The 27682-nt window shown below is 44.0% G+C and overlaps 1 protein-coding gene across 1 annotated transcript in view; it reads left to right on the top strand.

Annotated features, from left to right (window-relative positions):
* PTPRK (protein tyrosine phosphatase receptor type K) overlaps positions 1 to 17276 on the top strand; it is a 564673-nt gene extending 547397 nt beyond the window's left edge. Inside the window, exons 25-32 of the mRNA XM_026649826.2 lie at positions 52 to 187; positions 5403 to 5552; positions 6142 to 6315; positions 8133 to 8264; positions 8525 to 8650; positions 10497 to 10660; positions 12087 to 12222; positions 16032 to 17276. Coding sequence (XP_026505611.1) covers positions 52 to 187; positions 5403 to 5552; positions 6142 to 6315; positions 8133 to 8264; positions 8525 to 8650; positions 10497 to 10660; positions 12087 to 12222; positions 16032 to 16085 — 1072 coding nt within the window. The 3' untranslated portion in view covers positions 16086 to 17276. The remainder of the gene's footprint in view (positions 1 to 51; positions 188 to 5402; positions 5553 to 6141; positions 6316 to 8132; positions 8265 to 8524; positions 8651 to 10496; positions 10661 to 12086; positions 12223 to 16031) is intronic.
* The last annotated feature ends 10406 nt before the right edge of the window (positions 17277 to 27682 follow it).

The following is a 27682-nucleotide window of genomic DNA, read 5'->3' on the forward strand; positions in this document are numbered from 1 at the left end:
ATCTTCTGGATTGTGGGGAGTACTCTGAAATTATTTCCTAATTCTTTCCAGTGCTGGTGCTGGACGAACTGGCTGTTACATTGTGATTGACATCATGCTAGACATGGCAGAAAGAGAAGGTGTTGTGGACATCTACAATTGTGTCAAAGCCTTACGGTCACGTCGCATCAACATGGTACAAACAGAGGTATGATAGCTTATCTGCAATGGAACTAATGCTTTCCTAGCTGCATTAAGTCAGAATTTTATTTCTGTAATCAATACAGCAAAATCCTCTTCATCAGTCACCCATCCCGCCCTCCCTGCCAGCAGATGGCTATTTATCCACAGTAAGAGGAATTTCTGAATGAGAACAGTACTATGGAGCCAGGAGCACACAGCACAGAGGATATGCCAGCCCTTTGCCTGCTCCCAAACTGGAGCCCACCCAATCCAGAACAATAGAACCCAGTAGCTTCCACACACTCCAGCATCAGCACGGTCCAAACCACCTTCCAAGCGCTGGGCCTGCTGATAAAAGAGCAAAAGTCAACTCTTGTCCTGACTCAGAGAATAGAATTTTTTGGGTGGTGCTTGACTCGACCCAACCCAGGGCCTTTCTGCCAGAGGCCTGATTCCGGACTATGTTGGACCTGATATCCAATGTTATGGTCCATCCAATTACGACAGTTCGGGTTTGCCTCAAGCTACTGGGGCACATGATGGCATGTACTTACATGGTTCAGGGTGCAAGACTGTGCCTCAGACCCCTCCAGATGTGGCTAGCATCAGTATACTCCCTAAGCAGACACCACTTGAACTCCAGTACTCCCCTAGTCTTCGCCTCCCTGCACTGGTGGAAAGACCCAAGCAGGGCCGGCTCCAGGCACCAGCTTCTCAAGCAGGTGCTTGGGGCGGCAGCTCTGGAGAGGGGCGGCAGGTCCAGGTATTCGGCGGCAATTCGGCGGACGGTCCCTCACTCCCGCTCGGAGCGAAGGACCTCCCGCCGAATTGCTGCGGCAGATCGGGATCGCGGCTTTTTTTAGATCGCGATCGGGCTTTTTTTTTGTTTTGTTTTGGCTGCTTGGGGCGGCCAAAACCCTGGAGCCGGCCCTGGACCCAAGATCGGTAATGATGGGGTTGCCCTTTATTACCTTTCAACCATCAGTAGTTTTAATCTCGGATGCGTCAGACCTAGGGTGGGGAGCCCACATTAGGACACAGGGCCTCTGGTCCCAAGAAGAACTCTCCCTGCACATAAACCTCAGGGACCTCAGGGCAGTACACTTAGCTTGCCAAGTGTTCCTTCCCCAGATCTCAGGTGATGTGGTGCAAGTCCTGATAGACAATACCACAGCCATGTTCTATATCAACAAGCAGGGAGGTGCCCGATCTTCAGCTCTTTGTCAGGAGGCTATCTGTCTGGGATTTCTGCACAAAGTACTCCATTCATCCCGAGGTGTCACCTCTCCCAGGAGCCTGGACTGTACTGGCAGATCACCTCAGCAGATCCCTTTCCTCTCACCATGAGTGGTCCCTTCACCTGAAGGTCACCAAGTTAATCTTCCACAGGCAGGGGCCTCCCCAGGTGGACCTGTTCATTACCAGACAGAACAGAAAATGCCATCAGTTTTGCTCGCTGTCTGGGCACAGCTCAGGCTCCCTCTCCAATGCTTTCCTGCTCCCATGGACAGAGCTCCGATTCTATGCCTTTCCTCCAATCCCTCTGGTTCACAAGGTCCTCCTAAAAGTCAAACGAACAAGGCAAGAATCATTCTGACTGGTTTGGTGTGCTCCCGGATCTGTCAGTAGCAGCTGCACTCTCGCTCCTACTCAGCCCCTAATCTCACAAGACCACGGCAGGTTGCTGCACCCGAACCTCGCTTCCCTGCCCCTAACTGCATGGATGCTGCATGGCTGAACCCAGAAGAACAGGCTTGCTCAGAACAGGTCCAGCAGGTCTTGCTGTGTTGTAGAAAAGCGTCCACCAGGGCTACCTACCTGGCCAAATGGAAGCGCTTCTCAACATTGCATCTCAATGAGCTCTCTCTCCATCTCGATCTTCCCTTCAGTCTCTGTTGGACTACTTGCTCCACTTAAAGCAACAGGGCCTGATTCCTCTTGTCTATCAAGGTGCACTTAGCAGCCATCTCAGCTTTCCACCCACCGGTGAACAGCAGGTCAGTGTTCTCCCACGAGATGGCTGTATGTTTCTCAAAGGGCTGGAGAAGCTCTATCCTCAGGTCCCGTGAGCCAATTCCCCCATGGGACTTAAACCTGGTTCGGTCAAAACATTTTGACAAAAACTTTTGTCCTGAAGGAACAAAATGGACACCGTGTAGAGTCAAGCACGTGGGTTTATTCCGCACAGCACTGGTGGAGTGTCACTTTGCTTATTAGGCTCAGAGACGATTACAATAGATTATATAGGGTATTCATGGGTGGAGGGAAGCGATGGGGTGGGAGGTCCCGAGCCCCTGGATAGGTTCTAGCAGCAAGACAAGATAAGCACAATAAGCCAATAGTCTAAAAGATTACATAATGGCTCCGTCCATGGTTTCAGGTTAACATACAACATACTGTGTACCGGGGGAGGGATAGCTCAGTGGTTTGAGCATTGGCCTGCTAAACCCAGCGTTGTGAGTTCAATCCTTGAAGAGGTCATTTAGGGATCTGGGGCAAAAATCTGTCTGGGGATTGGTCCTGCTTTGAGCAGCGGGTTGGACTAGATGACCTCCTGAGGTCCCTTCCAACCCTGATATTCTATGATTTTATAAGTTGAATCCTGATTTGGGGTCCATAGGAATGAGGTAGCTCTTCTGGTTGTCCAACAGGTACATTCCTGGGGGTTAAAGCAGAAAGACATTGAAAAGTACATGGCAATAGGAACTGTTTTCAGGGTGCCCCATTTTGTTCCTAAAAGCTAACGTTGGCATCTAGGGAGGGGATGCATCTGTGGAAGGGAGGATGTCATATCTCATACTGACATGTTTGGGCCTCTCCATGAACTCTAGGCTGGTATGTAGGGAGGGTATTTGCTATCTCCTTCCTGCACTAAGGAGTGGACATTTTGAGGCCTCTTCCAATGTTTGGTATGTCTGTAACTTCTGATAAGGACACCAATTACTGCTCCCCATCTAGAGTTCTGCTGACTATGCTTTATCTAATAAGAAGCAAGGTTGTCTCTGGTTTATTCAGCTTTTCTTAGGCAATATTATTCATTGTTAACTAGGCCTCCAGGTCAAACCAAGCTTTGGACTTTGGGCCTATGTGAAAAGTTGCTGACCGAACCTGTGGTCAGGATTTTACAGACACAGCAAATGGATCATGGCCCTTCAGGTCCCCTCTTCAAGCCGCTAGCATCATGCCCCCTGTTGCAATCACCTTGGCTGGAAGGGTCTCTGAAATCAAGACCTTTACATCAGAACCACCTCACATGGAGTTCTTCAAGGACAAGGTCCAGCCGTGCCCTGACCTGGCCTTCCTGCTACAATTTCATATCAATCAGGCCAGCCAAGAGCCCAGGCCTCATCAGCAGAGTTCCTCTCACAGTTCCCAATCCAGGACATTTGCAGGGCCACAACCTAGTCATCAGCACAGACCTTCGCATCTCACTACATCATCACCCAACAGGCCTGGGACAACGCTCGTTTTGGGAGAGCGGTGTTGCGGTCAGCGTGTCCATGACCTCTGAGCCCACCTCCTGGGGTACTGCTTGTGAGTCACCTAACATGGAATGGACATGAGCAAGCACTCGAAGAAGAAAAAATAGTTACTAACCTTTCTATAACTGTCGTTCTTCAAGGTGTGTTGCTCATGTCCGTGCCACGACCCACCCTCCTGCCCCTCTGTCAGAGTTAAGGACAAGAAGCAACTGAGAGGGTGCAGAGCTGGCGGCACTCTTTAAACCGGCGCATAAGTGCACAGCACCAGCGAGTGCTAAAGCCGGCTTGACAGATACCACTAAGGGAAAAATCTCTGGCAGTGGTGCACAAATACACCTAACATGGAATGGACATGAGCAGCAAGACATCTCAAAGAACACAGAAAGGTTAGTAACCATTTTCTCTAATAACGAAGTAATAAAAGCTACCATCATGAAGCGTTCACACCATTGAGTCACCACACAATCTTACTGTCATTCTCATGGTCCCTTCCACTTACTCTCCCAGTTGTTTGTTACCTCTTGTCTATCCTTGGATTTTAAATTCTTTGTGGGCAGAGACTGTGTCTGTTACAAACTCTCTGATGTGACTAACACACGGTGGGTGTTGCAGGCTTGCCGTCAGAAATTCTGGGGGGCCGGGACCGGGGCAGAAATGACAAATCCGTCACTTCCAGGACCACGCGCGCTGGCCAATCATGCCGGCCCAGGGCGTCCCCCAAAGCGTGGGGCCCAGAGCAGTTTCACATGCCTAGGAGTCCCGCGGCCCGCCCAGGCGATTTAAAAGACAGAAGCCGCCTAATTGCTGCTGTGGGCAGCTGAACATAGAAGCTGCCGCTGAATTGCTGCCGCCACGGAAACGCGCGTGCTGTCCTAACGGCACACGGACTGCCCCCACCGTCCACGGCAGCAATTCGGCGCGCTGGTTGGGGCGGCAAAAACACATGGACTGCCGCCCCTTGCAGATTGCCACCCCAAGCATCTGCTTGGAATGCTGGTGCCTGGAGCTGGCCCTGGCCCCGGCTCCCAGCTGCCACGGCTGTTACTGTGGCCCCGGCAGCTGGGGGGGCCCAGGCCCTTTTAAATCGCCTGGGCGCCTGGGCAATTGCTCCCTTTGCCGTCCCCTGTCGACAGGCCTGTGGTGTTGTATAATGTTTGACAAAAGATACTGTTGGAATAATAATGCAGCTGGCTGGGGGCTGCAGACTCACTGGACAGGCCAACAGAATCAGGAGGCAGCATTTCCTGTATTGGCGTAATGCTGAGTCTATTGCCTGCCCCAGTGCTAGGTATGAGACACTAGGTATACCAGTCCACACGCATGTAAGTAGCATGAAATATGCCACATAATTGCTAGGAGCAGGTAGTGCTTGAAGCATTGTATATGCTTTCTGTATGTATCACGGAACTGAAAGCTACTATTAAGGAAGCAAATAAGCAGAACCAGCATGAAACTGTCTCCCACACTGACCTATGCACCACAAAATCTCCTGAAAATTCCCCCATTAAGCAAATTAGTGTACTTATGCTCTTACTATTGCTGGACTTAAATTGGTTCTCAGGGAAACATACTGATTAACTGCATCCCAGTTAGGCAGATTGTACTGTACTTAAGGTGCTAAAGCAATATCCAATGGATTGATGGAAGCTGGTTTGAATAAGATTTATAGAGGGGGAAGATCTGCTTATCTTGAAGGAAAGTAAGATTTTATTTTGTTTTTAAATTGCTAGATTTTTCTTTTCTTTTCCTCTTTGGTAGGAGCAGTACATCTTTATTCATGATGCCATTCTGGAAGCTTGCTTATGTGGAGAAACTGCCATCCCTGTCTGTGAATTCAAAGCTGCATATTTTGATATGATTAGAATAGACTCTCAGACAAACTCTTCACATCTCAAAGATGAATTTCAGGTATTTACAATTACTGGTAGCTCTTCATAGAATAGCAACTTTTTTTGCCTCTAGGTACATATAATTTCTTTTAAGAAAAAAGACTTTCATATCAAATTCATAACCTTTGTCCCTTTCTTGTATTTAAGATAATATAGCACCCTTTTCTTTTATTATGTACTTTACAAGGTCACTCTTAAATATGAAATACCCTTCTTAGATTATAATTGCGATAGACTGCTGACTATAATGAACCGTACTGACCTTGAACTGGCAGGATGGGGGGGGGGGTTATTTTGCATTTTAAGCAAGTGAGACATAGTTCATATGTGTTTCACAAGATTCTCTTCTATTTTCTTCCCTTTTGGATTGCATGTTAGGGGGGATGCGCTTAGAGGATCCGTTCAGCAGTTCCTGATGTGTCTTCGTACCTGAGCTTTCATTCATTTAAACTGAAAAAATGTCAAGTTTCTCAAGCAGACACATGCTCTTGTTTGCTTGTGATTTTTCATGTTTCCTACATTGCAACATTTTAAATAAATGAATGAATTTCAAGAACACTGTATATAAGATGCACTATAACATGATATTGATTCCCTCTGCTGTTTAGACCCTGAATTCTGTGACCCCTCGGCTGCAAGCTGAAGATTGCAGCATAGCCTGCTTGCCAAGGAATCATGACAAGAATCGCTTCATGGATATGCTGCCACCTGACAGATGTCTGCCTTTCTTAATTACTATTGATGGGGAGAGCAGCAACTATATCAACGCTGCTCTTATGGATGTAAGAGACTATCTCCTTTGTCTACGTAATGTGCCATGAAAAGCTGTGTAATATGAGAGAGAACTCTTGCTGGTTAAAGAAAGGGTAATTTTTTCTTCCTGTAGTGTTCAGTAAAATGGTCTTAACAAAGAAGGGAGAGGGAAGTCTTGGCAACATTTTTAAAATCCACTAACTTTTGTTGTTCCTTTACAACATTATATATCTCAGACGTCTCAGTGCTTCTGTGATCCTCTGGAAAGCTGGGAACGCCCCTTTTTAATAGTACACCTCTACCTCCATATAACATGACCCGATATAACACGAATTCTGATATAACGCGGTAAAGCAGTGCTCCGGGGGGGTGGGGCTGCGCACTCCGGTGGATCAAAGTAAGTTCAATTTACCCCGGTTTCACCTATAACGCGGTAAGATTTTTTGGCTCCCGAGGACAGCGTTATATCGAGGTAGAGGTGTATTGTATTAAATCTCCAATTTCCATTCCTCCATAGTCACAATATATAGCATCTTCAAATCTGTCACTGGTCCAGAAATGAATACTGCTCATCTGAGCTTTGGGCTAACAATTTGTGGGTAGCAATTCCATATTTGTTGGGGGGAAAAGGAAGTCCTGCCAAGCCATCCTATCCCTTTCCATCTCAGCACCCATGCCCCCAAATGTGATCTGATGTAACAGTCCCACAATAACTGGTATCCCTTGTGTTGTGTCTCCTCCTTCTGCTACTTGCAACCCATGTGTTGCCAGGACACCAGGAGCTGGAGGCTGCAGGGAGTAGATCCGAACACCCTGTTCTCAGCCTCCAGGAGGTTAGTCCCATTGAAGCCGTAGTTTGCACTGCTTTGTGCCTCCTCTCTGCTGCCAGCAGTCTATGTGCTACAGGGCCAGAAGTTCCCCAGTGGCAGCCACATGGACTGCAGCCATCAGGAGATAGAGCAGCTCCAGTCCTATCAGTATTCCAGTCGCAGTAGGAGGTAGTGCAGCCTGAGTACATCAGTAACTACACAGCTGTGTCCTTACCAGTGGGAATTAGTCCCTAATTACCAGCCTTCTCTGCCTTTAAAAATAACTGCCAGCCCCCCCCACCCCCCCGACTATCATTCTTCCCAGATAGCAACGGTGCATGACAGTCACTTGCTGGTCTTCTGTTGACTCCTTCCACTAGTGACAACATAGCAATGCTCACAACCTGAGTCCAACCCCAACCAAGCGATGCAGGGAGGGGATGTAAAATGCCAAAAGACTTCTCCAATAAAACTATTTTTAAAAGTTTTTTTTAAACTTGAAAACTTTTTGATGTCAGCCCAAAGAGCGGTTTATAAAGAAAAGAAAATAGCTTTAAGCTCAGTTAGGGGAGGAAAGGTGGCCTTGTGGTTATCGCACCATCATGGGACTCAAGGTCTAGGTCCAGTTCCTGGCTGAGTCACAGACTTCTTGTGTGAACTTGGTTAAATCAATCTTTCTGTGCCTCAGTATCCCCCTCTGTAAAATGGGGCTAATACATCTCTACTTTGTCTCCCAAGTATTCTAAGATAATCTGAAACCACGATGAATGCATGTAATATAAGCACCAGTTCAGAAAAATATGCAACAATGGGCTCAACTTTTAAGTGATTAATTTAAAGGGGATTTATGCATATGTGACCTGTTTTTTTTTCCACTTTAAGATATCTTATTGTCTGAATAGTTGTTCTGGTTAAAATTGCTAGATTTTATTCCACTACATTGTTTTAGTTATGTTGCCAAGAGGCCCAGACTTTGCATAATCGTTATTCAGTGCTTTCTTTACTAATATTCCCCTACTCACTCCTTTTCTTTACAGAGCTACAGGCAACCAGCTGCTTTCATTGTCACACAACATCCTTTGCCAAACACTGTGAAAGATTTCTGGAGATTAGTGTATGACTATGGCTGTACCTCTCTTGTAATGTTAAATGAAGTTGATTTAGCACAGGTTAGTGTTTGTGTATGGGGGTTTTGTGAACAAATTAATGCATCAAGGTGGTTACGCTTTGTAATAGGGTGAATGTAATTACAGTGCAGTTTCATTGCAATTACAGTGTAATTACCCTGTGGCTTTGCTTTTCAATAACTAACTAGTATTAATTAACCTATCTATTACTGTACTATAAAGTGTGTTACAATAATAATGAAATACTACAATATTCATGATGCAACTTAAATTTTAATTATACCCATTTTATTCGTGTTCAGGGCTGTCCACAGTATTGGCCCGAAGAAGGAATGCTGAGATATGGTCCTATTCAAGTGGAATGCATGTCTTGTTCAATGGATTGTGATGTAATAAACAGAATTTTCAGGATATGCAATCTAACAAGAGTAAGTATCATCATAATGATAACAGCTAACTGGGCTATTGTGGATTTGAGTATTACATAATACTAAATATAAATATTAATTCTCTTCAGACATTAAGCAGAACAGAATTAAACATTCAGTTCCTAAGATTTAACTATTTTTCTACAGCTGCCTATAATGGACATAAGCAGTATTTCATTTTATAACTGTCATATGAAATTGCATGTAAGCATATCTGAAGGACACTTGTGGTTATGTAATTAACACCTCGTGGGCCTTGTGGTGCAAGAACCACAAAACAAAGCAGAAGCGTTATGACATTCTACTAAATATGTGTGAAAAGACAAAGTTATTCTGGTTTTGGAGGTTCTTGAGACACTGTGCCCTGACCTACATTTACTAACATGTTCTCTCCACCTCCAGTAATGATGCAAGTCTTGATGCACTTTTCATCTTTTATCCATTACTGTCTCTGTCTTCTTTAATGTTGTCCTGCATTCTTTCAACACTCTCTCAAACCCTACGTACCAGCCACTACCTTCTCCTTCAGATCTCCACTAGAAACTCATTTCTGCTATGTTGCCTGCATGCAATGAGTTAAAGAAAAATTTGTGAGAACCAGTAGGTTAAGCTATTGTAACCATCCCCCACTTTATTACCCTCACTTGTTACATCTCATATTTAGAGATCAAGTTCGGACAACGTCTGTGAAGTACATAGCATATTTCTAATTCAACTCATAAATGATTATGATAATGGATATGGGGAAACAAAAGGGTGTTGCAAAGGCTCTTCTGTCAGGTTTTGATTTCCCAAGCTATTTTTCATAGATGGTTCAGAACTGGGTCATGTTTTATCCATACTCTATGCTTTAGTTGAAAGGAGTGTTAAGCAAAATGTTTTCATCTCTCTTTTTAACTCTCCTTGTTGTGTCTGGGAAATTCAATACAGTGTAGAGATATTAATACATTTAATGATTATGTTGTAGTCCTTTTTTGTTTCTTATATTTTGTAGTTTCCTTGTTCCTGTCTCTTTCACTTGTTCCATCTCTTATTTTCATTCTCTCCATTTCTTTTGGCTTTTAATTTTTTGTTTCCTCTGTCTCTCTCCATTCTCCCTTTCCTGTGAACCTTTCTTTCTCTCTGCACCATCTCTTTTCCCCCCAGGACCCCACATCTCTTTCCATCTTTGCCTGCCCCCGCTACATGAAACCAGAGTGAGTTATTTATTCTTTAGGGCAGCCAGGTACAGGAAACCTTTTTTTTGAAACATTCTGAGCCACCCCAGAACACTCTGTGTCTGAAACTCAGTTTAGGAAAGGCTCAGAAATTTGTCATCAGGATATGATGGGCTGGCAAAAGGAGCAGACTCCATTCAAGCAAAAAACATATTTGTACACCACCATCATTTGTTGTTGTTTTATAACTGGAAATACTTTGTCAGGATAAGTGCTCCTACAGAGCCACTGCATTTCTGTAAGGTCTACAGATTCAACAACAGGGTTTTTTATTGCTTATGTAGAGGTAGAATTTTTTTTTTAAAAAACTAGCTATTTAGAATCCAGAGAAATATCCCTGTTAGTTTATTTAGGAATGGTTAAATTAGTGGCCCTATAAACTTTGATGTCCTAATTGCAACTACTCCAGAACATTTTCTTCTTAAACTTGTTCCATTGTGCCCTACTTCTATAATACTTACACAGACACCTTTATGCTATCTCTTTGTATGTATGCTCAGCACATACATGTAATGGAATTTGTGTGCAATATATACTCTGATTTAGTTTCACATTGTTTTATCTGTTTAGTTTTCATAAACTGATTATAAATGTGCCATGTTAATGTAAAGTGGTTTGGCTTCCATCAGCCACAGGAAGGCTATCTGATGGTGCAGCAATTCCAGTATTTGGGATGGACTTCTCACAGAGACATTCCAGGCTCCAAGAGATCATTTTTGAAGTTAATTCTTCAAGTTGAAAAATGGCAAGAGGAATGTGAAGAAGGGGAAGGCCGAACTATCATTCACTGTCTGTGAGTAATTTTGTTGTGGCCGACTGGGTATGTGGCAGTATCTCGGACTGTTTAGCATCCAATTCATTATTTTAAGTTCAATCCAGTGCCCCTGTTAATACATTCTATTGCATGTGTCCTATTTTGTTTTCTTTAATTTTGGCCCTGGTACTTGTCACCCACTTCGGACTGGGGCCTACATACTGTGGAGATGAGCACGATAGAAGTGGCCGGCTGGACAGATATGTGTTCTCTTTTGCTGGGGTTTTCTGGAATCCCAATTTTCTCCTTTTACACCTAATGGCAGTGTTTTCCAGGTGGCTATAAATGAGGGTCCACAAGTGACTTCTGATCCAATACCATTATACTATTGACTAATCCAACAGGATGCTTCTTTGTACTAAGTGGCAAGAGATTACATATAATGAAGCTTTTCATTATATGTTATGCATATTTTGAATAGTGCTCTTCCAACAAGTTTATACATCACAGCTATTTTGTGTCATTCTGGACCAAGAATATGCATACCTGACATCAGAGACATTTTTGTTACATCTATAGTAGTGCTAGTGAAAAATAATTAATGTACAGCATGTAGGCAGTACCTGCTTTTCTAGTACTGTCATTTAAAAAGAAGAGAGAAGAAAAAAACCCACTGACTCCCACCATATGTGTAACCAATTAAATGTCATCTTTAAAAGAGAGCTATTTTTAGGAAAAGGGGGAAAAGCGGTATATTTTATATTTTTTTACATTCCCTGAATGAAAAGTGACCGATCTCTTTTCTACCATATTTCAACTTAAAGCTTCAATTTTAGCAGTTGAATAAACTGCCCTCAAAAGGAGGTTTATAATTAAGTGTTCACAGATCTCTTTTGACTCTCAACTACAGCAAAATTCCAGAACGCCCATATGGTGTCCACAGACTCATATAGTTTGTTTACATAATTTAAATGTATATTCAAGAAAAAAACACCTATCCTGGTTTCCAGGAACTTTTGGAAATAATATCAAAAAGTTACAAAAAAGATTAGCAGCATCTCTAAAAATCAAATCAACAGAACACTCCAGTAATATTCTGCCACTATTCTTATAGCTTGTGATGATTTAAAACAGTTCCCTCCAGAAACAAATGGAAAATGTTGCAGTTTATATTCATAACACTTGCTTTTAATTTCTCCTGCCCACTTAAGTTGTGTTATAGCATAGCTAGGCTGAATAATGAGCTATATACCACACCACAATTGATTCAAAACAGTATGAAGAGTGGCAGTGATGTCAGATGTTTCAAACCACATCACCTAGAGCTATGAGGGCATTGATAAAGGTCTGTCTCATCTAATGGGTCCCCCATCTTGTATTTTTACAAAATTAAAGGTGAGATATATGTGACAGGTATATTTGTACGTAACAGATGTATTAACTCTGTTGTTTTGCTTACATTCAGGAATGGTGGTGGTCGGAGTGGAATGTTCTGTGCTATAGGCATAGTTGTTGAAATGGTCAAAAGACAAAATGTGGTTGATGTTTTCCACGCAGTAAAGACGTTACGGAATAGTAAGCCAAACATGGTAGAAACCCCGGTAAGTTACAGCACATTGATTGGAATTCAGACAGCCAGTTAGCAAGAAGGATAATATACAGTGTGTATTGATATGGCTCACTTGGGAGCACTCTCACCTGGGATGCAGGTTGTTCATCATTTCAGTGGTGTGACCAAAAGTACTAGATCATGAATCTTGTGCTCACAAAACATAGTAATCCATCTACTAGAGCTAGGAGACCTGCAGGTATCACCCTAGTATAATTCTAACAGTGAATGTAATATTCTGAGCGGGTGTACTGTTGTGAATTGTTACATCCTGAGTTGGAAACCTATTGCACATAGAAGGACTACACATTGGATAGCATGGTATTGTGTGTTTTGGTAGGTCATTTCTCTCCTACCATATCGTCTGCTTTTCAAGGAAAATTTACAGAACAGTTAGGCCTTTTCTACACTACGGGGGGGAGTTGGACCTGAGTTACGCAACTTCAGCTTCGTGAATAATGTTGCTGAAGTCGACATACTTAGATCTACTTACCACAGGGTCCACTACGCGGGGTTGACTACGCTATGTCAACAGGAGACGCTCTCCTGTCGACTCCCCTTGCGCTTCTCGTTCAGGTGGAGTACAGGAGTTTATGGGAGAGTGATCTGCGGTCAATTTAGCGGGTCTTCACTGGACCTGCTAAATCAACCGCTGATGCATCGATCGCTGTGACTCGATCCCCTGGTAAGTGTAGACAATCCCTTAGGGGGGTACACTATAAGCTCTCAAGATCAACCTATGTTCTTAAAGTAACACTATAGCCTATTTTGCTCAGACAAACTATCTTAAAAGTTTACAAGCCAAGACAGTTCTTCCTAAGAGGAATAAACTGTTAAGTGGAAATATATTATATTTTGTAATTGCAATTGCTATTTCTGGGCCTTTGTGGTAATTTGTAACACTGCTTTCTGACAGAGTCAAAATGACACAGGAAAACTTTAATCTTAAAACATTTCTTTTAATAGATTAGGTTTTTTTTATTGTAAACTTGCTTTAACAAACTATAACTCTAAAGAAAATGTTTTTTTTTTAAACGTTAAATGCCTGTTTTTGAAATATAGTCTCTCTTTTTTTAGATGTAGCTTTTTTCTTCCCCCCCCCCCCCCCCCCATACACTTCCCAGACTGGGTAATTTACCTGTTCATGTTCCACTCCTGCCTCCAAAATTGCAGACTGAGTGAAGGTCCTTTAGAAAAAAATGAATCCTTAAACATTAAAGATTGTTCTTGTCATGGTTAAGTATGAAAGCAGGTTGGAGAATGGCTTGGAATTTTTGCCATTTGACTCTCATGCTGACAGCAGTCAGTGTTGCAAATACCCAGACTCTTCAGACAGATGGTTGCCTCTAGCATTGAGCTCAGATATGCCAATTGAAATTTTAAATGTTCATGGTTTATATACAGTGAAAATTGCTTCTGACCCTTCGAACTTACATATTGAACAAAATGGGTGTAGTTTGCCTTTCCTCATACATCCTTTTTTCCAGGTGTCAGAATTTACTAGGCTTCAGGTGTACGTGATACGATTTCCCTAATTATTGTTTGTTGCTGTCTGGAGTGGCTCACAACTGTGAGCGCCTACCTGAGGGCAGACTGTCAGAAAACAGAGCAGATACCCCAAGCTGATGGTGTGTTCTATAATTAGATTTCATGAAGCCAGTAACAAATGTGAACTTCTGGTTTACTATACCAGTTTTACCATGGAGTCACAGACAGTCCCATTAGACTCTCCAGCCTATCTTGCCACCCAGACAAACAGAACTTTGTGATAATGGTCACTCAAACCCAAAATCACACCACATCAGGTTTCTCCCAGTCCAAAGAGAGCAGTCACTTACCCCAGATCATTTGGTACTCCAGATCTTACACAAAAGACAATGCTGACAGCTAAATCTATAGTAAACTAACTAAAGATTTTTTAGCTGAGAAAAAAGAATGAGAGTTATTGAGAGGTTAAAGGAGTTACAATATATGTACAGGTGAATCACAGTTTGTAATTCCAAATGGTGGCAATGATGTAATAAACTACCAGTTTCCCAAAAGTCTTTCAGGGCTACCCAGAATAACTCTGGGGATCTGCACTATGCATCTGGTATACTTCCCTGAAAGAGTCCAAAGGATCTTTCTTTGCATTCATTCTTATAGCTTCTTCTCACGGAACACAAGCTAACAGAGTCTCTACCCACGTGACGCTGAGTGAAGAATGCACTTTGAGTCTCTGACCTCAGGTCATCATACACAATGGCCATTTGCTTTGGAACTAGCATCTTTTCTCATAAAGTCCTTCATTAGCATTCCACAAAACTTCTTTGATGTCCGATGAGTTATTTAGTTGCAGGCGTATTTACAATGTAAATGTTTGCTATTACACTATGACAGGACACAGATAAGTAAAAACAATGCATGTAACATCCCATTAGTTTTATGAAGTTTAAACACCAAATACACTCTTCTACAGTTAACAGTGTACTTTGATCTATACTAATACAAACGTGAATTCACATGAGTACACTCTAGCATGACCTGGTCTGCCAGCGTCATAGTTGCTTCCATCTGCCAGTACCAAGTGGATTAAATGATAGCTAGAATGTTAACAGCTGTAAGAGGGAGGTTATTGAACGTATCTGGCCTACCTGTGGCCATCTTGCTAAAAGTACTATAGAGTCTATGCAGCACACTTTTGAGATGATGTGCACAAAACTGGTGCACAGATTCCAGTTCATTGTTGAGAGTGAAAGCAGGTCAGATCACATGGAAAATTACTTGCTGAACTTAAGTGCTACTATAAAGAGAGTCCAATGTATATTGCGTATGATTCTGGTAAATTATCTGAAAACTTCTCTTTATTTTTTTAAAAGCCCCAAATCCATTGTAGTTTTAATCTGCAGTTACTGAATTTCTGTAGGTGTGTTTCTCTGTGGTGTGTATTGTGTGGGCTTTTATTCAGAGCTCTTGAACGACAGCAGCAGCAGCTGTTGAGTCGTTAGTAAAAAACAAACCAGGAAAACCAATGTAGCATTGTCATCTGCCCTACATTCAACAAGATCATCAGATAACAAAAGTAAGCAGCACAATAAAACCTTTTAGATATCCCACCACTTCCTGCTAGTGGATTTTGCAACCTAAAGTAAATCATGAGACCAGGCTCGTTTCATTTAGCTTTAAAAGCTGGTAGAATTTAATCAACTTCTCTCTCTCTCTCTCTCTCTTTTTCCCCCCTCAAATATTGACATTGAACAGCAACCTTGTTTAAAAATAAATATCAGTTTTCCTGGCTGCACTTGCTGATCTCCTCACTTAAATGCACCTTCTGATCTATTTGACATTACATTATTTATCACAATTTCTAACAATGTCTTGAGGCCTAATGCAGTTCAGTATCATAGCTCATTATTTCCTTGAATGATATTAAGATGCTATTGCTAGTTTACTGCTAAATACCATTTGACTTAGAAGAAGCAGCTGTCAGTTATACAGGGACTGAAGTAGTTCACTAGAGAAACACTTTGTTAGAAAATGAAAACTACGAGTTTTATAACTAACTCAGAAGCGGAACAAATCACAGGGAAGCAAAGAGTTTATTGCCATGTGTGGCCAGTTCTTCCCTTCCACTGTGGTGGTTAGGCTGAGATTTGAAATCAGAGCTGACATCAGACATCTAATAATTTAAAAGAAAAATCATGTGAGAATGCTAGTATGGACTAAAATGGCACAGCAGTAGACAGAGAATATAGTTGCTCATAGATATCCCTGCCCTTTAATATATTAGACAGTTTCTTTAATTTTCTCTCTCTTTTTCAGGAGCAATATCGTTTCTGCTATGATGTCGCTTTGGAGTACCTTGAATCATCTTAGTTGGAATGGATGTGACAAAGTGAACCAAGTATATGAAGCTCAGTAAACTGTTTTGACAACAGTTGTTCAACCTGTGAAGAGAGATTTTAGTGAGGGGGACTTTTAAAATTTAAATGCAAAAGTATTTTTCTTATGAAGTTGTGGATCTTAATAAAAGAACTCAGTCTGTTTCTATGCCTGTATACAGTATCAACATTTAATGTCACATAAATAAATTTAATGAAATCCAGAGTCAGAAGAAATTTGCTCAAATTAGGACTTTTCAGTGTTTGTATATACAGCCGTCTCTCAAATACAGTAGAGCCACCATCTGTTGCATGTATCAATATTTCCTATATGGTATTATTTTTCCTTTTCCTTTTTCTTTTGATAAATTGTTAAAGTAAAACAAAACTGTGCAGATTGATAGTAAAATTCATTCTTTATACGTTTCAAGTGTTGCAACTCTATATAACTGGCTTATTTTGTTTTAATGTGCAATGATGGCTGGATCACATAAAGTTCTTTATAGAGAAACTTCAACATAAGCCAAAGACTCAAGTGTAAATATGTCTATATGGAGAAAGCACATTGTATTTATTGTTTACTTGCATTCCTTTTTTGATGGCTGAAAAAACAATCATTTTTCTTGAAGAAAGCTTTTTTTGCTGAAATCAAGTGTAAACGATTTTTGTAGTTTATTTTTTGTATGTTGTAGTGTAAGTAGAAGACATACTTTTTATGCATAGATGAGGAAACATTGGTATAGTGATTTCGTTGTGTACATGCTTGTGAATTAAATCCATGTAAACAACTCGGTTATAGAAGGTCTTTAACTACAGGACCAAAATCAAAACATTTTGCTGAAAATGTATAGTTTTTCACAGTTGCATTAGTTAAATATTGATCGAAGGAATATATAAGGAAACCGCACACATTAAAATGGCCTTGCTTATGACTTGCACAATGTTGGAAGTAGTTTCTAAGCACCGTTACAATTTATGGGGAACAAATTATTCAACAATGCTTGAAGCACAGGTCAAGAGAAGAGGACAACATGTATCTTTTCAGAGTAAGAAGTGTTTATTTAGCAAATTGTAAAATTAAATGATGTTTATTTTGATGTTTACAGACATGTAAGCTTTGGCCTCTGACAAAGCAAAATTTGAATAAATCAATGCCAGATTCTGGTTATGGTCTTGGTGTACAAAACAGCCATGTGTTTTTACTTAGTTCTTCATCCACAGTTAACAAATCTTGACATATTTTGCTAGCTAATATCATTCCAGTCTCCTGTTGTTTTTGGAATTGACAGAAAATGACAAGGTGCTTATAAATACTAATGTAAAGTAAGAGTGAATTAAACAACTTTTATAAAAAGATGTTGATTCCATATTATTGCTTATTTTGATAACATTTCATTTATTATCATTACTAAGAAATTGTCACGTTGCTGGAGTAGTGCAATGTCAGTGGATTCCAACAGATGTCCATATTTGCTTAAAGGAAGAAAGACACAGGGCATGCTCCCTCACCCTGGATTTATTTTAGGGAGCAGTCCCCACACACTCTTACGTAAGCCCATCACAGTGTACTTTATTTACAAGGTTGTATACAGCTTCAGGTCTCATCACCATATAGCTTTTCCCGAGTTTCATTGTACCCCCTAGGCACAGGGTGAGAACGTGGGAGGAGAGTTCTCACCTCTCTTAGATCTGGGGCTGCTTTGTCCTTCCAGCCCCTCCCCCTTCCTGTGTCTCCCACTTAACCATCCCCAGTTAGTGAGCTGAATCGCCTTGTTAACTGGTTAATCACCCAGCCCTAATCAATTATCTCCCAATTTGGGGACACTTACAAAGTGCAGAGTAGTGATCCAGCTCTAGGCTATTCCCACTCTCACACTCCGCCTACCGCGTTTTTGTTTGTTTCTTACCAGGGCCTTTTCTCTCCTCCCCTAGGCTCTGCCTTTCCTCTGGGGGCTGGCATCCCATCCCATGAGCAGTTTCTGTAAGATGACTTTCTAAAATCACTGTAGGAGACTTCTCTATCTTCCACCCACAAAAGGTACATTCCGATGGAGGGGGTATCCACCACATCTCAGTTTTTGCATTTCTGTCTTCACATCATGGGCAATCTTTTGCAGCATCAGACTTCTCCCCTGCATTTGAAGTCTCCCCATCTACTATATTGTCCAGGTTACCCTGGATTGCAATACACTGTTGCTCTTGCTCTGGGTCTTTCAAGCCCTCAGCCTTTTTGCCTTTCTCTCCTTCCTTCCAGCCTTTCCTTTTCTGTCTCCCCTTTTAGCTGTCCCCAGGTGACGAGCTGAATCCCCTGGTTAACTTGTTAATCACCCCGTCCTACTCAATCATCTCCCAGTTTGGCCCATGTGAGGGTGCTTACAAAACACTTAATAGATTTTTAAAAAAATTTAAAGACTTTTCACCACAGTACATCCCATCCCATCCATCTGCTGTAGATCTCTCAACATGCAAGCACCTGCCCATAAAAATCCTGGAAAAACAGACAAGCTTTGCAGAAAATCACCAAATCTGAACTCTTGATGACCAAAGGGGAGGCCATATAATGTTTTGTGGGGCAAAAGCTGTGCCTAACTGAGAACCATATTTGTCACTTGCTGAACTGGAAAGCAAAATCTAATTTACATAGAGAGGATCAGATTGCAATGGCCCTCATCTGCAGGGGTGGCCCACAGACTACAGAATGCAAGTTCTAAAGCTCTGTGTTGATTTGCACAACATCCAGTTCCATCTTACTTCTTTCCTAACCAAAAATCCAGTGGTCAGTCATGCAATAATGTAGTTACCATGAATGAGCAATTAGTTCACAGTGACATTTCCCATTGAAATTTAAATCTTTTGACGTGGACATGTAGTTTCTGTACACTCGTGCTGACTGGGTGGCCTTGCACATAACTGATGGGTGATAAAGACTCCTCGGAAATTTTCTACCAGGCCAAGGAAGAGTCCCTGTCGGGATGGCAATATCAGATGTGTGTTCCTCACCCATCAGAACTTCTTCCTGTACTAAAGATACAAATGTAATGGAGTCCTTAAGGCTGCATATTCTGAATGAGGACCATAAAATGATGTGTAATGTCATGTCAGACATGGCTACTGGAAGCAAATTCTGAGATATGAATTTTCCATCAATGCACCAGCTCTTCCCCCTTCCCCACCTTCCTTTTCTTACCCAGTGGCAGCAACTGCCAACTTCACTTAGCAGCAGTACCAGCTCCTTCCTCCAAGGCAGAAGCTGCTACATGGTCCCTTCCTTATCCCTGGACAAGACACAAGAAGAGAAGGGGGGGGGGGGGGAGTATGCAGCAGCTGCCCCACAGGGAGCAGAACAAGTGCCTCAAGTAAATGAAGTGTACAAGTCCTGTGGCTGAGGGAGAGGATTCTCCTCTGCCCAGGGCACATAGAGGAGGACAGGCTTTTTTTACCTTGTGGCTGTGGAAGAGCTACCAGGACCAGCAGCACTATCTGTCAGTTTATGCCCACTAGCCATCCATGGAAATCAGGGCTCTCTCTCAGTACTGTCCTATCTGCTCCCACCTCTTGCCTCGGCATTAATAGTGACACAGACATTGGAAGGCAAGCTGTGAACTCCCTGGGTTCTGCTCTGCTCTGTTCCAGATATCCCAGCACAGCCCTCCCAGCCTACCTCTGTCAGGAAGTGAAGGCAGAATTGAGTTAAACTGCTGATAGAGATGTAAAGTAAGAGAGAACCAGGGTGTGGCAATAAAGGATAATCAGTGGATTAGTGTGCTATCAGTCAGAGCTAAAATGGGTGCAGTTTCTGAGTTGGCTTAATATTGCACAATGAAAACAGACCCAAGAACAACAAAAGTAATTTTAACTGGATGTAGTGCCAAAAGTTATTCTTTGGTCTAACATTGAAAAAGTGGTTGACCTCAATAGCCTCATCTCTAAATGCTTACAGAACAAGATTTGGCTGTTCCTTTGAAGGCTTCAGTAGATTTCCCATAAAGCAGTACCAAGGTCACTCACTATCTCCCAGTTTTGGTCTGAAACCCTTATCCTGAGCTTGTGTGAGCAGTCACCAGCATTTGTTACATTTGAGAGAAAGCGTTCACATAACAGTGCTCCTGAGCTAATGCTGTTTGCCCACAATATTTTATTAACAAACATGAAAATAAAAGCTACTGCAGGACTTCACTTAGCTGCTGTTACAAATGGCTTACTGATTTCCAAGCTATAAGTCCTAACACGACAAAGTGAGGGGCACAATACTAGGTAAGTACTTGAAGGGTTAAAATCCATGTGCATGTTATATAACAGTCTGGTATATGAATTTGCCAGCTCTTTTCCAAGCCCAAAGTCCAAAGTTTGGTTAAGAGACCAGAGGCCTAGCTAATAGTAATTAGCTAAGAGAAAGCAAAATAAACAAGATAACATTGCCTTTGCTAAGATATGCTTGGTCAGTAGAAATGCCAGATGTTGAAGCAATAACTGAATAATTATGTTTCATCCAATGTTTCAAATTGAACAAAGGATCCCTGTTCCTATTGTGTTTCAAAGGCCTTTTGTAAGCCTCTCTAACTTCTATCTTCCATCTGGGTCAGAAAATAGTTTTTTATCATTTGTGAAATCGGGACTAAATTTGAAACTCCATATGCTAAGAGATTTTTCACATCCCACCAAGTAAGCATAAAAAATGAAAACTATATAAAAATACTCTCCTGGATATAACAATACTGAGAACCAAAAAAGAATAATAATAATTTTTGCAAGCTTTGGAATACCTTACAACTTTTCAGTGGCATGCACAAAACAGCATCTGGCAAAGCACAGCACCTCCAGATTGTGATAATACATGCACGTTTTTATGCCAGGTGCAAAACTGTGAGCTTTTTCCATTCCATGATGGGTAGCTTGACTCTTTCTTCTGTGACTCTCATCATATAAAAAGCGGTAACTAGAACAAGATTCAATTTGATTTTTGAACTTCTTGCCATGTTCCTAGCATTTTAAAGAAGTCTTCAACTAAAGGAAGAAATTGTCCATTTGTATTACAGTGGCCAAACTTTAAAAGTTCCTCCCGGTTCTACAGAGATTCCAGCAGTATTCCCCATTTTAAGTATAGGGAACATGTCTGAAACCTTAACTGTCTGTCTTGAGAGCATGAAAGTAAGTTACTTCGTTATAAGTGTAAAATTAAGAACTGCAGAAAAATTCTGAAAGAAAAGTTCTTTGTGTTAGAGACTGCAACTGTGCATATCAAGAACTGTGGGTTAAATCCTGGCCCCACTGACTTCAAGGACAACAGTCCCGTTCAGTAATATCGGGATTTCACCCAGTATCTTTCAATTGGTTGCTAATCTACATATAAATACAATATATAAGTAGATAAATCCATTGGCCCAGATGAGATGTACTTGGTGTAGGCCCCATGGTTAGGAAGATGGCTCATAGGCACCTTTCTACTCCCCCTAGCCTGCGGTCAACCAGTTGCCAAAATGGTCCCTACTGCAAATTAGGAGCTCAAAGGCCGCTTCTATATTTTCTGAAAATGTAATTCATTCTATAAATATGTGAGAGTCTGTGGTCAATGTGGAGCATATAGAAAACAAGAGATTTAGGAAGCTGTTGTGCCATTGGTATCAAAATCTTGCTTAGGGACATCACAATAACTGTGTTGCACTGAGTCACATCACTAAAGCCTAGACTGGTGCAGTTCAAACTATTAAACAATGGGTTGCTATTTAGTTTCACCTTTGAAAAGACTGAAGCTTCCATCTTAGCTTGTATTTTTTTAAAAAGGCAGTATTTGAACAGTAGTTCTCACAGGTCACTTCACTGACAAGCAGAAATAAACGGAGGATAGAAATACTAGGTACAGTTCATTGAAGGTTTCTCCTTCAGGGAAAAAGCCTTGTTCATTTAGTGAGGTGATCCTCTGTAATTGTGACTGTGAGAAAATAACGTTGTGGTTTTTGTCTGTGGCAGAGGTTTTTTATTTCTTTTCAACTTTCTCAAAAACTTTGCTGGCTTTGTTTCTACCCTAGTGTGCTGCAGAGTGCCTTCCTTTCACATACCCCTTGAAGCACCAGCTAAGCTTGATAAAGGCCTTTTTTGGTATGACATTCCTTTTAAAAAAATCACATTCACAGCCTACTACAATATGTGCATTCAAATACAAGTAAACTGCTGGTATGTAGATGACAGATAGCATATGTAGATATGGTAAAGGACAGGTGCTTGGGTCAAGTTTCAGGGAAGGTGACTGAGCATTTCTGGAGTGGAAAGAGGTGTAGGATTTGGTTATGCTTTTAGAGCAGGGATTTAAGAGCTTTGAGTCAGAGAAAGAGAATTAAATTTGGAAATAGCAAGTCACCTGGGATGAGTAGCAGCATGGGGAAAGGATCTACCATCCAGTGTGAGATGACCAGGAAAGTCCTGGTGTTCTGGAGATCTTAGAAGACAAGCTGGAGATCAGGAAAAGATCTGGTCAAAGATGGGTGTGTGTGTAGGGGAAACTATGGTGTATCTGGAAGATGTAAATATAAAAGCTATTGTGCTGGATTCCCCAAGGAATGAGAAGCCAGTAATGGTTTCCAAGAAAGGGTGTGATGTGCTTATGTCTAGCTAAGGCCGAAAATATGGTTCAGAGCAGGGGTGGGCAAATTTTTTGGCTGAAGGGCCACATTGGGGAATAGAAATTGTATGGTGGGCCATGAATGCTCACAAAATTGGTGTTAGGGTGCAGGAGGGGGAGCGGACTTTGAGGTGGGACTGGGGATGAGTTTGGGGTGTAGGAGGGTGCTCTGGGCTGGGACTGAGGGGTTCGGAAGGCGGGAGGGGGATCAGGGCAGGGGTGCGGGAAGGGGTGCAGGTTCTGGCTGGAGGTTTGGGCTCTGGGGTGGGGCTGGGGATGAGAGGTTTGGGGTGCAGGAGTGTGCTCCGGGCTGGGATCAAGGGAGTTGGAGTGTGGGAGGGGGATCAGAGCTGGGGCAGGGGGTTGGGGAGAGGCTCAGGGGGTGCAGGCTCCGAGTGGTGCTTACCTCAAGCAGCTCCCAGAAGCAGTGGCATGTCCCTTCTCTGGCTCCTACGTGGAGGTGCGGCCAGGGGGCTCTGCATGCTGCCCCATCCGCAGGCACCGCCCCTGCAGCTCCCATTGGAGTGCATAGTAGCTGGAACAGGGCAGGCTGCAGCTTCCAGAAGCCATGTGGTGCGGCCCCCGACCCAGCGCCCCGACTGGAGCGGGGCCGAGCCACGTAGTGCAGCCCCGACCCAGTGGCCCGGCCGGAGCAATGGAGCGGGGCCGAGTCATGTGGTGCAGCTCGCAGGCCAGCTTAAAGCGGCTCGCGGGCCGTAGTTTGCCCACCCCTAGTTTAGAGAGTTGATGGTTAGGGAAAGGAAGAAAAGGAGAATTTACATGAGTAACAATAGCAACAAAGGAACAGTCTTAATGGTGTCTTGTGACTTCAGTGGGGGAGGGGGGATAGGCTAATTTACAGTTGAGTTTGAGATCAATTCATGACAGGGATGAATGCCACCTAATTCTGTTACATGTGAAGCAAAATTAATTGATGTCCAGGAGGTGCTCTGATAACACAGTGGTGGGGACCATATATATAGATTTGTGATTCTTGATCAAGGAGTGGGGAGGAGGAGGAGAGTCAAGCTGAGGCTGAAGATGATAACAACTAGGATATTCATTTTCTGTGCTAGCAGTTGAGCATCTTAAAAGCAAAAAGTGAAAACTTACAGGTGAGTTTCTGACACCAGATCAGAATCCAACCTCCTAATCTTGATTTGGCTCCCTATGCTAGATTCTATCCTATTCTTATCCCAGATCCAAACACTGCCTCCTAGGCTAGACTTTAGTAGACTAAGAGAAGGAAAAATAAGATTGGGAATGATTATTAAGGTAGGTTTTTCCGTTTTGAAATTAAAAGTCAGTTCACTGTTTAAAAAAAATAAAATAAAAAAAAATGAGCCCACCTACAACTTGGAGTATTTTTGGAGAATCTGACATGGATTTATGTTTTCCCCCAAGTTGGTATCTGTGCTTCACAGTCCAATGTCAGCCAAACAAACTGAAAACTGAATAGGTAGGCAGCACTGGGAAGAGAGAATAAAAACTGACAATTATGTTGAAGATATATACCAGGGATTGGCAACCTTTGGCATGCGGCCCGTCTGGGAAATCCACTGGCAGGACGGGATGGTTTATTTATCTGCAGCATCCACAGGTTCGGTCTATCGCAGCTCCCACTGGCCATGGTTCCCTGTTCCAGGCCAATGGGGGCTGCGGGAAGCGGCGCGGGCCGAGGGATGTGCTGGCCGCCGCTTCCTGCAGCCCCTATTCGCCTGGAACAGCGAACTGTGGCCAGTGGGAGCTGTGATCGGCCGAACCTGTAGATGCTGCAGGTAATCAAACCGGCCCGGCCCGCCCCCGGATTTCCCTGATGGGCCGCATGCCAAAGGTTGCCGATCCCTGATGTATACTCTCAAATATATCTCTTCCAGATTTTCAGTCAGGCAACACATTTGTTTGATCATGGAAGGGCTCATGTCTGGGCACTGTGTCTTGGTCTAGTTCTCTTGTTGATTAACCTGAGTTTCTAAATCAGCTATCATTATTAGAGTTGGTAGAGTCCACAAGTGTTTAAGAAGGACAAATCCATTTAAAGACTGTGTTCAGGCTTGAATGCTTTTCAGAATAAGCCTTTTATAGGGCTGATCTGTATAATGGCTGCCGTTGTTAGAGTTGCTTTCATATGTGGGAGCAAGATGAGAGCTGCACCCTTGTGGGTGTCATTTCTGACACAAGGGTCTACCAAGTTTGCACAGTAAATTCTACCCTGTCCTGGCAGTCATTTTCTGCATAGTAGTTGGGTCAAAGTTGAGCAGGCAGTTGCAGGGCCACTGTGTAGTGTGACTTCCATAGTGTATGTTATGTAACTTCTTTCGGCAAAAAGGATTTCATATGGCTGGCTCAAATTTAGGCTGGATTTTGGCAGGAGATGGGGTTAAAACTCCCTGTTCTCCAATCTTAGGGTACATCTACACTACAGGGGGGAGTCGATTTAAGATACGCAAATTCAGCTACGTGAATAGCGTAGCTGAATTCGACGTATCACAGCCGACTTACCCCGTTGTGAGGACGGCGGCAAAATCGACTTCTGCGGCTTTTTGTCGGCGGCGCTTACTACCACCTCCCCTGGTGGAGTTAGAGCGCCGATTCGGGGATCGATTGTCGCGTCCCGATGGGACGCGATAAATCGATCCCCGAGAGGTCGATTTCTACCCGCCGATTCAGGCGGGTAGTATAGACCAGACCTTAGAGTGGTGCCCAAACTTTTCCTTGCATGCCCCTCCTTACCTGTAATGGAATGTGTCTGCACCCCCCTAGACTCCCCCTGCCCCATGTCCAGGAGTGGAGCCACGGCTGGGGTAGGGTTGCCAACTTTCTAATCACACAAAACTGAACGCCCTAGCTCTGTCCTTTCCCCGAGGTCCCGCCCCCCTCTCACTACATTCCCACTCCCTCGGTGGCTCGCTCTCTCCCACCCAAACTCACTTTCCCTGGGTGGGGCAGGGGGTTGGGGTGTAGGAGGGGGTGAGGGCTCTAACTAGGGGTGCAGGCTCTGGGGTTCAGGATGTGGGAGGGGCTCTGGGCCGGGGTATGGAGTTGGGGTGCGGTAGGGGTGAGGGCTCCGGCTGGGGGTGCAGCTGAGGATGAGGGGTTTGGGATGCAAGAGGGGGCATCAGGCTGGGGGGTGGGTCCAAGGGATTCAGAGTGCAGGAGGGGGTTGGGGTGAGGACTCTGGGCTGGGTGTGTGGGCTCGGATGAGGCTCGGGATGAGGGGTTTGGGTTGCAGGAGGGGACTCAGGACTGGGGCAGGGGGTTGGGGCTCAGGGTTGCGGCGTAGGCTTACCTCAGGCAGCTCCTGGTCAGCGGCACTGCAGGGCTAAGGCAAGCTCCCGGAAGCAGCCAGAAGCAGATCCAGCTCCTAGATGCGGGGAGGGGGTAAGGAGGCTCTGCGTGCTGCTGCTTGTCCGCAGGCACCACCACCCCCAGCTCCCATGGGCTGTGGTTCCCGGCCAATGGGAGTGCGGAGCCAGTGCTCGGGGCGGGGGCAGCGTGCAGAGTCCCGGGGCCTCCCTGCCTAGGAGCTGGACCTTCTGGCCACTTCCAGGGTGCAGTGTGGTGCCAGGACAGGTAGGGACTAGCCTGCCTTATCCCTGAAGCACCGCCGACCGGACTTTTAATGGCCCAGTCGGTGGTGCTGACCAGAGCAGCCAGGGTCCCTTTTCGACCTGGCATTCCGGTTGAAAACTGAACACCTGGTCACCCTAGGCTGGGGCCGGGAGCAGAGATGGGGGCCAGCAGCGGGGTCGTGACTGGGGGCCGGGGGCTGGGAGCAGGGCTGGAGCGGAGCAAGACTGGGTGGTGCTCACTCCCGGGGGCTGGCCCAGGCCCCACCGCATTCCCCCTCCCCGTCGCTCCTCTGCACCCCCACAGTTTGGGGACCACTGCATTATGCAATATCACATGGCATGTGTCAAGAGCAGCTTCCCTTATGTCTTAAAATTAGGATTGTGGCATCTGTGATGGGGTGTTCACCCCATAATTGCCCTGGAGGGGTTAATATAGGCAAGACAGGCCAATTAGTCATAGGCGGCAACTGAAGGGGAGCTAGGATGCAATGAGGCTTAATTGGGCATGAAGCTCACCTGGGTGGAAATAGGTGGGACTTCTATAAAGCCAAGCTGCTGGCAACAGAGGGCCTGCAGCGAGGAAGCCCGCAGCCTCACTCCCTGATCCAAGAGGGAAGAGTAGGAGCCTGTAATAGGAGTGTAAGAAACAGTCCAGGGAAGGAACAGTAAGGGCTGGGAGAGTAAGACCTGAGCCGCTGGGTCCCACCCACAAAGCTCCTGATTGGGGGAGACATGCAGCCCGATTGATTGGCTGGTAAGCACTACTTAAGCCAGAAAGAGGCACAGGAAGTTGTCTCAGCAACTAGGTGAATCTCTGGCTGGCTGCTACTATGGACCCTGCCTACTTGCCTGACTCCTGAGCCCTGACTCCCAGCTGGTTCTTGCCCTCCTTATCCCAGACCCTCATCTGTTTGTGGTTCCTGCTGTTCTGCCTCGCTCCACATGCCTGCTCCTATGCACTACCCCGGCTCTCACTGCCCCCCCAGCCCCTGACTAACTGTTAGGCCTGACCACCCACATCCCCATCCTTCCACTTCCATCTAAACAGGGGCAGAGAATGGACCTTGGTATACGCGACCATATGCTGGACTCAAAATATCACCCTCTGGCAGCGAGACATCTGGATTAATTTGTTGACATAATTCTCCTGTATATAATCATGTTTATAAATATTCCTTAAAGAGATGTGAAGAGTGCAGCAGACTATCATTTTTCAGACTGTAGCTAGCTATTCATATAGGGCCAGATCACACAGGGTGCTGAGTAGCCATGCTGAAGGTGGTTGAACAGCACACACAAGGCACTCAGCACCTTGAAGAATAGGGCCAAGGAAGAATTGGTTGAGGGCAGGGAGAAGTGTCCAAATGCTACACTGTATATATGAGGACATGTGCTAGGAACACA

The sequence above is a fragment of the Terrapene carolina genome, unplaced genomic scaffold (genome assembly GCF_002925995.2).
Source record: "Terrapene carolina triunguis isolate 2854851 unplaced genomic scaffold, T_m_triunguis-2.0 Scaffold85, whole genome shotgun sequence".
In the NCBI taxonomy this organism is placed as follows: domain Eukaryota; kingdom Metazoa; phylum Chordata; order Testudines; family Emydidae; genus Terrapene; species Terrapene triunguis.